This window comes from Pleurodeles waltl, chromosome 8, assembly GCF_031143425.1.
Source record: "Pleurodeles waltl isolate 20211129_DDA chromosome 8, aPleWal1.hap1.20221129, whole genome shotgun sequence".
NCBI lineage: Eukaryota > Metazoa > Chordata > Amphibia > Caudata > Salamandridae > Pleurodeles > Pleurodeles waltl.
In genome coordinates this window covers 622,509,521-622,522,417 of record NC_090447.1, presented here as the reverse complement: position 1 = coordinate 622,522,417, position 12,897 = coordinate 622,509,521, and the positions used below count along the sequence as shown (strand labels likewise).

Genomic DNA, 12,897 nt, shown 5'->3' with positions numbered 1-12,897 from the left:
TTATACCCACATCACCCCCACCAAAAAAATGCCACTGGCTCCCGGTTCAGAAGAGATGCCTGTTCAAGCTCCATACCCATGTGTTCAAAGCCCTGCACGGCTTTGGATCCACCTGCATCGACCACCGCCTGAGATTTCACAATCCCTCCAGACATATCCAACTACCTAACACTGAGCCATACCCCCCTCATACAACACAGCAGGAGGACACTCCTCCTACCTCATAGTCAAAGCCCATTAACAACCTCCACCCTTCACCAGAGGCCATCCTCTACTTACAGGAGTTCTGTGGGAAGGGGAAAACCTGACTCGTCGACAGAGACCCTGGACCCTGCCAGTGCCTGGGATACCTTCACGGGTGACAATTCAACTGAATGATTGATTGATTGATTGAGGACAATATTTTTGCAAGCAACATTTTGACATCCAAACAAATGTATGAAAGATACCAATGTTAAACAAACACAGTTACAGAAAATTAACTTTTTCGGGCCACTCATAGATTCACATGTCTAAATAAAACTACCAAATCAGAACCACTTTAATAGGACTAAAAAGGTGGAAATGAGGCTCACTTTACTGAAACAAGTTGTGAAGCACTGCCTGCTCATTTGCTATCTTACATTTTGAATGATTGCTCAGGTAGCAGTGCTTAATAAACTTGTGGGTGGAAGTCCAAGTAACTACCGTGAGTAAATGTCCTTGAGGATTCTGAGGAAAAAGTGCAGCTGTGGCAGCAACCCCTCTGGTAGAATGAGCTCCTATTCTCTATTGGAGAGGCCATCCAGCATTAATACAGTAGAAGGAGACGTAAACTGTGATTCAACAGGCAATGACCTTCTTCAAGACAGGCAAGACTTTTGGATCTACCATAGGAAATGAAATGTTGATCAGACTTGCAAACATACTTTTGTCTATCAATGTCATTGTTGAACAACCAAAGACTGTAGATTTATTTCTGCTGGAAAAGAGGGCTGAGGAAAAAATGCTGACAAATTAATTGTCTCATTGAAGTCGAAAAACAATGGCATTGTAGTCATGAATCAAGGAATGATAGTGAGTTATATTGATTTTTATCAAACTAGAGATATTGTGGTTGGATTGAAAATGCCTGGATCTCTGCATTCTACTGAGGTTATAGCTAGGAGAAAAGTATCCCTGCATAAAAGCACCTAAAGGGCAACTTTATGAAAAAGTTTAAATGGACTCTTGAAGAGAACAAACAGAACAGTATTCAACTCCCAAGTGGGCAGATGATTTGCCAAATTAGGAAAACTGTGTAATAGTCCATTAATGAATTCCCTTACAGCTTGTGTACGTAACAAATAGGTGCTTGCAGTTCTAAGATATCTGGAGAGAGGGGCCAGATGTTCTTGAACAGAAGAATACGTGCAATACCAGATCTAACCAGATGTAGAAGGTCATGAGGACACATTGTAAATGGGGGTGAGATGATAGGAAACCACCCAGATACAGAAATGCTTCCATTTCAGTGAGTAAATATTAAGAGTGGAAGCTCCTCTATTCACCTGCAGAATTTTTAGGCATATTGGGGAATATTGCGAGAGCAACATTCTAAGTTTGAAGCAGCTGGGCAGTCTAGTGTAGAGAAGTGAGTGAGTTGCAGGACCTGGCCTTGGTTTTCTTAAGTATCTATGCAGCCAACTTAAACTGGTCAAAGGTCAAAATCTGCTTTATTTGATTTTTGTTAAAATAATAAAAGTACAGCATAAAAACTAACTGTAATAAGTACTTTAAACGTTAATTTGTGACAAAAATATAAACTAGCTTCCGTTCTCTATAAAAAGTATCGGCTTTCAATGCCTTAAAATGGCCGATAAAAATTTAGACAAAACTTTACGAATATAGATAGTTGTCAAAGATTGTGAAAACACATAGGCTGGGTGACATTGTACCAGGTTCATGGATCTCAATAGCGGTAATAACAATGCCTTTCTTTACATTTTGTACAAATTACAGAAAAGGATTGTATGAAAGGTGCTTTTGGTCACTCAGGCATCTTACCAAAGGTCGCAACCGGTCATTCATAGTTGGAAAACTCAACAAATGGCGAAAAATATCCAGTCTGAACCTGGTCAAAACAAATCTATGCTGATCATTGCTTACCTCAGTTAAATACACTTGCATGCCAAATGAGTTAAAACTCTGCTGATTTTTTTTTTTTTTACAACACTTGGTTGAAGCAGCTCTACAGATAACCTTAGCTCTTTCAAGTGTATCAAGCACTCCTTCTTTAGGGATTTCCTTGAAACTGACCTTAGCGTTTCAGGTTTGAAAAAGTGATCTTGATGCCCCAAGTCAGTCAAAACGTTCTTTACATATTCTAGCCACTGTACTCTTCCTTCTTGAGTGGTCCTAAAACAGTCTCCACTAATCCCTTGCTTCAATTTGGTATGCTCAGAGGATCATACCTTATGCCACAGCAAAATCAGCTGAATCTTGATTAAACTCGATATAAAAGAAACCCCTAGTTCGTCACGGCATACATAGGATGGACTACTCAGCAGAAGAGAAAGGAGGTACTTCAAAAAAGCGTTTTCACTAACTTGCAAAGATTTGCTATTTGCATAACTCCAGAGGCCTGGCATGTACAAGGCTGCTGACACACATTTAGCTTTATATACTGTCAATAGTTCCCTAGGTTTTTTTTCCAAGCTTGCAGGCAAGTCTACGCAACGCGGAAATAGTTTTCTGGAAGTGTACCCCCCTAGTCTCAATTGCCATCGACCATGACCCATCCCAGTCCAATATGAATCCCCGGTTTGAAAGAGAATTAACATAATCAATTCTAGTGCCTTTTATCATAAGAATGTGAGGACTCTGTAGCAGCTTTCCCACACCCCCTGGCAAATGTTTTGCTTTTATTTACTAGTAACCCTAGTTCCTCCATGTAGGATACAAATCGTGTTAATAACTGCTGTAGTGCTTGAGATGTACGTGCCATGAGCAAGCATCGTCAGCATAGAGCAGGGCGGGGATACAGTGATGACCTATTTGGGGAAAGCTTTTACAATCTGCACTTAACGTACTGCTCAAACTATTAATATATAAGGAAAAAGGAGAAGGAGCCAAAATACATCCTTGCCTTACCCCCCTCTATATGCTAAATGATTGGGTACATTCACCCAGTAATCCATACTGCAATCTGGCCCTAAAACCTGGATACATTCGCCTTAGAAATTCTATGATCGCCGGAGCCACCTTTCGTCATAGTAATCCACAATTTACTGTGAACTACACAGTCAAACGCAGCTGACAAATCAACAAAAGCCAGGTATAATCTCCCTTGTTTAATAATAAAATATTTCTCGATCAGCATCTTTAAGTTGAGGCCCTGCTCAACAGTCCCCACTCCAGCATGAAACTCATACTGTAGATCAGATAGGACGTTCTTCTCCTGAACCCAATCCTGCAATCTTTCCACAACAATATGACCAGCCACTTTCACCATAGAATCTAATAAGGAGATTGGCCGATAGCAGTTTGGACTACGCCTTTCCCCCTTTTTGAAGATTGGCATGATAAGAGATTCCGTCCAGGACTCTAATAAACCAATTTCACAGCATGCACCTAGCACTTGAGTGAGCAGTGGTCCCCAGAGGTGGATATTAGCTTTAAATAGGTCTATAGGGATAAGATAAGGCCCCAGCACCTTACAACCTTTGATTGCGTTTACAGCTGTAATGACTTCCTCGAGAATTAATTCCAGAATAATTGGAAAGTTAACGGAGGCAAGGGAACAGCTATCAAGGGCCTCATTGTCGACTAAACTTAACCGACAAGAATAAATGACAGAGAAATACGAGATCCAATCAGCCTCACTAATTGCAATTTGCAGGTATGGCCCAGCATCTGGCCTAAAATAAGGGGAAAAAAATGAAAGGCCAAAATGAGGCTGAATTTTTACTAAGACTGGTTTCTTGTGGTTTATCCCACAGTTCTTCTTTCAGCACTTTTTTCCTCTGACTTAGAACGTGACTATAGTTTTTCCAGGCAGCCCGGATTTCATGAATACAACATGGACTATTGTGTAGGGCTGTTTTCATATTGTGTAGGGCTGTTTTCAATGTACTATGAGCTTTAGTACATGATCCATCAAACCACCCATTTTTATTATTATTATTATTATTATTATTATTCCTCCTGCTGGGAACCAGCAATCCCTCCTTAATGCCCCTAGCAATGCTGTGGAAACCTTCTATGATGTCCTCAGGGTTACAACCGATATCCAAACATTTCTCAAAAGCCTGTTTATCACAACAAATCAGCTTTTTGTTTTTTTAAGCTCCTGGGAATCAATCTGGGACATAACTGGATTGGAGTACCCATGAAGAGGTGCCAAAGGTCTGTGCATGAAAAGTGTTAGGCCCACACAAATACAATAAGGATGAGTTCCCTTGATTATTTCTTCAGCTCGTGAAGGAATTTTAGGATGAGGAGGATAAGTGGAAGACCATGTAAAAATATTCCTGACCACAGATTCAAAAGTGCTTCTCCTTGACATCTTGGACTCAGCTGAAACCAACTGCTGCAAACATATTGGAACTTAGAGCTCTTCAGCAGTACAAAGAGTTCTGGTGGAGACATGTTTCATTTTTGAAAGACCAACTCATGTGGTTTTGCAACTAGCTCTTATTCCTTTCAACCTATATGTGTCTATGTAGGGTGTTTGCTCCGATATTACAGTCCTGGAACATGCTCAGCTATCAGTGTGATTCCGTATTAAAGGACATAGGGACACATGTACAAAAAGTTTAAATTAGCTAGTTCCTAATTGCGAATCCCTGCAAATCACAATTGGAAAATCGCTAATTTAAATGTAGGAAACTCTTGAGTTCACTTGCGATTCCCATTGGGTTGCAAATAGACCTACCACATAAATATTAATGAGGTAGGTCTTGCTTTGCGACCCATTTGGAATCATAAAAATCACAGGGATGGTGGCCTGCTGGGGCCAGCAGACCACCATGCCTGTGATTGCTTTTAAACAAAGCAGTTTTTTTCTTAAATGCAGCCTGGTCTACTTAAAGGAAAACGGGATGTGTTTAAAAAAGAAAATAAAAAGTTTCTATTTGATTTTTTAAGAGTAGGGAGTGGTCCGTGGGACCACCTCCTCCTCTTAAAAATGCTTTTAGGAACATTCACAAAGGAGAAGGGGTCCCTTGGGGGAATCCTTACCATTTGCGAATGGGTTACCTGCATTTTGGACGCAAGACATTCCCACATAACACTGTGGTTCAGTATTAGGAAGGGATGCCTTTAACTCTTCCTAATACCAAATCACAAAACCTAAATTGTAATTCGGTAACAAGTTCCTGAATCGCAATTTGGGCTTTGCACATCCCAAAAAGCATTTTCAAGTTGCAAAAGGATGATTCTGTGAATCAGCCCTTTTGCGTCTAGAAAAATGCTTTGTTACATGTGGCCTCTGGTGCCATAAGCACAGCACTCCTTTTGACAGCACTGAATTGTTTGTGTTGCTCTGCTTTCTGAAATAGTGAAGTACAGTCATATTATTTGTCTGGAACAACACCACTTGGGGTAGGAAGTGTAATAAGAAGGCTTCCAGAGCAAGTTGGACCACTATGGGTTCTGTTATGTGGATATGCAGGCCACCTTCCTGATGTATCAAGAGACTGTATGTCGAAAGATCTTGTAAGCAAAATCTCCACCTCACCTCTTTAGAACGGTGTCTGTCATGAGGTGAAGTGTAGTTCTGCATGGTTTTTCATTGGATCCCACCAAGTTAGAGTTTGTTTACCCTAGATGGGGGAATCTGAATCATCCTATCCCACTCTCCTGTGGCTTGATGCCTTTGTAGGTCATGTTGTTCCTGAAGTGACCTCATTCTTAGGCGACGCAGATGTAACAAGGAAACAGAGGTAAAATTAATTCCCAAAAGGGACCTTGTATTTTCGGACCATGAAGTGTTGCTTTGTGGTGTGTCTTGAGCTACAGTTAGAATCTTGCTCCTCTTTGCCAGGAGTTGTAAGCCCTGAGAATGTCTGTACTCAGGGAGGTGCAGAGTCAAGATGATTACTCTCGTAGGTTACCGGAGTGAATGACCTTTAACAAGCCAGTATTCTAGGTATGAAAAGATTCTTACCCCTCAATGCCGCAGGTATGCTACCACAAACGTAATGAATACTTATGGTGCCGAGTTGAGGCCACACAGCAATGCTTTGAATAGGTAGCTTTGTCCATCTACCATAAAGAGCTGGCAATTCTGAAAGCGGAGGTGAATGGAAAAGTGGAACTAACCATTCTCTAAGACAAGCAGGTAATCTCTGCAATTGATAGACTGAAGAATGTCAAGTGAAACCATCCTTAAGCTTTGCTGCTTGGTAAGCTTATTTATCATTCTCCAACCGTGTGTGGCACAATGCACATTTCATGCCAATGAGGAAAGTCCTTGAGTTACAAACCCAGGTGTCCCTGAGCCCTTTGCACTGGCTCTGTTGTTGGCCTGGGCAGAAGATTTCCGAGTGCAAAACCATGAAGCACAGATAGTGTTCCTTCTTTTGAGACTTTAACAATGGTTTTGATACATAGGGGGTCATTTTGACCTCGGAGGGACCGCCGTGCGGAAGACCGCCAGTGGTGGTGGTTTGCCGCTTGGCCTATTATGACCGTTGGCAGCTCTCCGTCCTTTTACGGACAGAGAGCCGCCAACAGCTATACTGGCGGGAGGTGGGGAAGTGGAGGTTGCTCCACCTCCACCGCCACGCCAACAGAACACCGCCAGCGAATCACGTCCTGTGATTCGCCGTGGCGGTGTTCTGTTGGCGGTGTGGTGTCGGCGGAGCTGCCCCCATGGCTCCCGTCCCCTCCCAGAGGATCGTCGGACCAGGTAAGTCGATCGTCCGTGAGGGGAGGGGGGTGGGTGTTGTGTGGGTGCAGGGGGGTGTGCGTGTGTGTATGTAGAGGGTGTGTGTGAGTGCGTGTATGCTTGCGGGGGTGTTGTGTGTATGGCAATGAGTGCGTGTATGTCTGTGGGTATGTCTGTATGGATGTGTGCGTGTATGTTTGAATATGGGTGTGCGTGTCTGACTGTGTGTGTGTGTGGATGTAGGCATGTATGTCAGTGAGTGTGCGTGTAAGTGTGTAGGTGGTGCCTGCGTGCGTGTCGTGTGGGTATGGGATGTTGGGGTGGGGAGGGGTGCTCTGCCACCTTTGGGGGGTGGCAGGGGTGGGGGGGGGGGGGTAGGGGAGAGAGTCGGGGTGGGGGAGACCCCTATCAGTGCCAGGGAAGGAATTCCCTGGCACTGATAGTGCTTACCGCCATGGATTTCATGGCAGTTCAAACCGCTGGAAATCCACGGCGGTAAGCCGGGTCCGAATACCGCCGGCAGTCTAGTGACGGCCGCCGGGCTGGAGACCCAGGTCTCCAGCCCAGCGGGCGGAACGGAGAACCGGCGGATGACCATGGCAGTAACCGCCATGGTCATAATTCCACAAAGTAAGACCGCCAGCCTGTTGGCGGTCTTACCGCCGGTTCTCCGCCTTCCGCAAGGGTTGTAATGACCCCCATAGTCTGCTTCTATTACCATACTGAATGATATTCAGCACCCAACGATGAGATGAAATTTGATACCTACGTGGAAAAATATCTTGTACCTTCATCCCACTGTAACAGGAAATAAGGGAAATGGCTGGCCCAGAGAGTCAAATACATATGGCATGATCTTAGACCTTGTTGGATATACAGCCTTTGTCGTTACACAGGTGCAGCCTCTGGACTGTTTCAATACGCTGAAGACTGGAATACTGAGTTGTGCAATTTTATGGCATAGTTGCCAGTAGCACCATGATTGGATAACTTTAGCATTGCTATCTTGATAGAGCTGCTGCAAAGGTGCTTAGCCTTTTCCCTGTGGTGTACAGACTGGCTTTGTGGCCTAGAGGGACAAAGTACAGTGACAACTGTTTGGTAACGTCTTTGGACTGCTGCTAATGACACCTAAATAGTTTTAATCTTGTTTAAAAGCCATACAGGGGCTGATTCAGGAGCCATGTATTTTTTCCACAATGACAACTTAGGTATATCCTGTTATTTGTTTGTTTGTACATGATAGGCAACTGGAATAGATCTGCTATATCTTTTGTATTCAACTTTAAAATCAACAATGAACAAAGTATTTTTGACAAAAGTTTTTGGTAAATTGATTCAGCATCATAGGATCTTCATTGATAATCGTAAATGTTAGAATAATTCCAAGCTGCATATGGGGACACTAGATCACTTTCAATTCAATATATATTTGAAAGAGGATGAAGCGTGTAGCATATTCAAATACAAAGTAGTACCACAAGGCAAAGTTTTCTGAATTTCAGGCACACCTTTTTAAGCAACCTGACATTCAGAAACTTTGCCTTTAGTAGGGGGTTCTGAGGGGCATCCTTTGCATTTGGACATGCTGGACTCTTCATCACCATCTTTGAAATATATATTAGATATTTACTATTCTGGTGTCCCCGCATGCAGATGGAAATTACTAATGTTTATGACATCAGAAGCCTGTTGCTGCAGAGTACCATCTTGTTCTTTGTCGCATCTCCTCTTTATCTTCAGAGCTATCAACATCCTCACAATCAGTATCATGACCCATGCCCTATTTAGCAGAATTTGCAGCTGATGTCTGAGGTGTTCAGCAGGATTTCCATGTGGTAGTGACAGTTTTAAAGGACCAGAATGAGAGGTTTGAGGTGCCAGCTGATTCTAGAAGTAATGCAATGGTAGAGGTAGACCAGTATAAAAGTCTTGCAGTAATTGCTTCATAAAATGCAAGAACAATTTGGGGCCCTGAACCATAGGACGCTGTATAAAAACCAGATGATCCACAGAGAGACTCTGGTGGCTGTGAAAATGCAGAGATCACTGGTAATTATCCCAGCATTCCCCTCAGAATAAACAGGATCAGAATGGGTATCTAAATCATGTTGACCCTAGTCTTAAAGCCTGCTTGTGCATACAAATTGTCATCTTAACAGACTAGAATCCACCAACCTTGATCACTGAAACCAATGCCTTGGGAATGGAAGGGTCAAAAATTCAACGTGCAGCACACAGCAATGGACTAATACATGACAGACATTTTTTAAATAAGCAGAGGTAGTACCTGAAGTAGTGGCAGCTAATCTAAAAAAAGAGACCTTAGCAAATTATTTTTTAAAATAATAAGTTTGAATCTTTATTGCTTTAGAAACAACCTAGTGAAAGAGCACCATGTAAATTAAATGTTATTTTTCAAAGTCAGAATCATAGGTGCACAGGTTTGTAGCTACGTTTTGTTTTTCAGCTCTAGAGGAACATATAGGATTATTTCTATGCCTGTCCCTGACATTAGGGTCAGCCACAGGCTGTAGCTCTGCAAATTGTAGGTTAAATTGCCAACAATAGTTAAAGGACTATCTTATTTAACTCAAGTGCAGTCTAAGAGGCCAAAGAAAACAGAAAACATCACTGCCTTTGTGATGTTTTTTGCAGAGTACATAGGCTGTTTGGAGCTCCTGTACAATCACATGCAACAAGCTGGGCAACATAATACAGCAGGGGAAATGTCGAAAGTGTTAATAGGAGTTAAAGACCACTACTCTCTGACCCCCGCAAGCTAATAATTAATGTATCTGGAACGCACAAAAAATAAATTAGAAGATGAAAGTCCTAATCTGGAGATAAAAAGGCTCAAATGGGAAAAGCCAAAATTGTCTGGAGAGGCAAATAACAGCATTCACTCCTAGAAATACAAAATAGCTAGTAAGGACATAATTGTAATAAAAAACCCTAATGCAAATTCATACCTATTGACTTCATAGTAGTAGTATGCTAGGGAGACTGAGGTAGAGTATCTTGTAAAATAGCCTACGAATACAAAAGCTATTTGCAAAATATGGATTCCTAAGAAATCGGTACCAACCGTAGTAATGACCTTTTCTCTCTGTCTTATCATTTTTAAATGTCTTCTATTTGAGATGCTATTGCAAGAAGAAGAATCTCCAGGAGCAGGTGCAAGAACCAAAGGTGGCAGTGACTTCTGATTCTGAGTATTACTTATTCAAGATGCAATTTCAACAAATATAGGGTATTTAGAATACTTAGGTTTTTTTCTAGATGCAAACAATGTTTCACATTTACCTCTTGATGCTGCTGAAGCCTTTCAATAGCATTCCTTTCACGTGTAATCAGACCATCTGACTTCATCTGGTAGGCCTTCTCAAGCTCTTGTTGAAGATCTGACATTTCCTTTCTAGATTTCTCTTTCTCCTCTAGTCGAATTTTGACACTCTCAATGTCTTTAAAATATTGTAACTGTCAAAAAAGCACATACAAAATATTGGAAAGGGAAAAACTAGAGAAAGAGACTGAAAAGCAGTACTTAACTAAACGTAGTACACAAATTCCTCCAGGTTTCAAGAAGGCAGTTCTCTCCACAGATTTTCAACTTTCGATGAAATTGTGCAGGATTAAAAACAATACCACAATAAATTTCAGAGTTATTAGATCAAGGTGCGTATTGAATTAGTTTAGTCACAAATATTCCCCTAAAATTATTACATAGCTTTAGAGAAAAGTGAATTAAATAAAACATTATGACACCTTAAAGTCACTCTTATTTCTAAATTTTTAATCCAGAGTTTAATCAATTTTAGAACTACCTATTTGTGAAATCTACAGTCGTATGTATCCTCTCATTCACACTTGTTCATTTTCTCTGGCGTATGCTCCATGCAGACAAGCAATGGGTAGGGTGATTTTGACAAATCTAGGTTAGTTGCATTAGAGCAATCTTCATAGATCTATGTAGCCCAGCTATCAAGAAAACTGCACAATGTTTTGCTCATACCTTTTGGGACATCTCTGCCTGCAGACGCTGCTCAATTTCTTTGCGATACACAGCTAGTTTTCCTTCCAACGATTCAAATTTCTGACGTTTGGGGTAAATGTCTGCAAACTGTTCATCAATCAGCTGCAGTTTTTCAACTGGAACATAACCAAGAACAAATAACATACAAACATATTAAACTTCAGAGCTATTCAAATACTTTAATTGTCAAGGAAATGAAATAACAAGAGATATGTACAAAAAAAGCTACTGACATAAATTTGGTCAGCACTTCATAGGGGAACATCACTTAGCTGAACTCTTAAAGTTCCAGTCAACTTATTATCGTGCATATGAAAAATGACTTGCACTTGTATAGCGTGAAGCGGGCATACAGTAGTGCATACACGACTTATCACATTACTATGTGCACATCAGGAGAGGACCAGGAGTAAATTCACGTTTTAAGGACAGAAAGCCACTGGATGTGTCATCACACCTCTAATTCTGCTACTGTGCAGCCCAACGCATGCTATTCTTGTTAGAAATCCGTGGTTCACACAAGAGACTCACATTCAGCACATTGAGGTTAGGCATCACCATTGTGTGTTGTGGACGACCTTCTGCATTTGCCCTCACTACCACGTTAATCATGAAGACGGTAAAAGAAATCATGAAGGGAGACCATTTAAAACCTATTTCGGGGATGCTGATTTCTCGATCAGGTCCGCCGATTTTATATGGCCGTTATAGCCTATAGGTAAATGCAGGAGAAAGCAGAGCACCTAGTACCTGTACATTCATTAGGGGACAGACAGTGCCGTACTATGTGTGCGCTATGCACCTGGCTGACACAAAAGGAGTTCAGTACCACAATGAAGTGCGAGCGTGCACATTTTGTTACTTTTGTCAAGCCTAGTATAGTGCAACTTTAAAGGAGAACAATGACGCAATGTTCGTGTGAGACACATCAAACCACAATGAGGGAAAAGCAACATTTACCTTAGGGCTCATTGACTGTCTGGTTTTCAAAACAAAACAGTTTCAAATGGTCAGTAAGTGGTGGAATTTAAAACAGAAGACTGCTACCAAAGACACAGAAGAGTTGCTGAACCCCTAAGCAGCATGAGTGTAAGCACAACCAAAGCTTTCAATGTACACATTACAGGCATTATTAAAAGCATTAGAAGCTGGCATTAATAAACACATTAGAAGCTGCTCCAAGAGGATTATAGTGGAAAAGATACTTGTAGTAGAGTATCATAGCTTTTTCAGTAAGAGCCCTAACCCCGCAGCTGGCCACCATATTTTGGAAAACAGACACAATATGTCTCAAATTCAGAATCAAATTTTAGCAGTTGAGAATCATGATGATGATGATGATGAGCAGTTATTTATAAAGCACAACAGATGCTCTGAAGAGTGTCCGGGAGCTAGAGCTCACTGGCAAAAAGTTAGACCTGAACAAAAAGCCATGTTTTCAACTTTTTCTTAAATATCTGTTCAGACTCTATAAGGCAAAGGTAAAAAGGAAGTTTTTTCCACGCAGGGAGCCCAAGAAAGGAAAAAAGGGTGGATATCTTTGCTCGAGAGATTAATCCTTGGCACCACTTCCGAGGCTAGACTGGAGGAGGGGAGTTCCCGAGTGGGAGAGTAAAAATGTATTCTTGTTGCAGGACACTGACGACCTACATGATGTAAGGCTCTAACGGTCAGCACAAGCATCTTGAAAAGAATCATTTTCTTAAGTGGGAGACAATAAAGGCAGAGGAGATGCAGGGAAATCATAGTTCTCAGAGGAAGATTAAGAAGAAGCCGTGCCGCCGCATTTTGTACAACCTGAAGCCTTTTATTAAGCAGTATGGTATGCCCAAGTAGAGAACACTGGGATAATCCAGCCTAGAAGTAATCAAGGCCTGAATCACTATTTTCCAGCCGGTAAGGAAAGGAAATGCAAACATTTTTAGAATCAGTTGAGAAGCCCAAAACAGGTCCCCACCACTGCTGAGACAAGAAGTTGAAAAAAGAGCAGCTTATCAAACTTGACCTCTAA

The 12,897-nt window shown here is 41.6% G+C and overlaps 1 protein-coding gene across 3 annotated transcripts in view; it reads right to left on the bottom strand.

The window, feature by feature from the left end:
• The window catches only part of OFD1 (OFD1 centriole and centriolar satellite protein), a 486,789-nt gene that overhangs the window by 396,594 nt on the left and 77,298 nt on the right, over window positions 1–12,897 (bottom strand). For all 3 annotated transcript variants that reach the window (XM_069204717.1, XM_069204715.1, XM_069204716.1), the window contains exons 7-8: window positions 10,866–11,002; window positions 10,157–10,330 (exon numbers count right to left, since the gene is read on the bottom strand). In XM_069204717.1, the coding sequence (XP_069060818.1) occupies window positions 10,157–10,330; window positions 10,866–11,002 (311 nt within the window). The remainder of the gene's footprint in view (window positions 1–10,156; window positions 10,331–10,865; window positions 11,003–12,897) is intronic.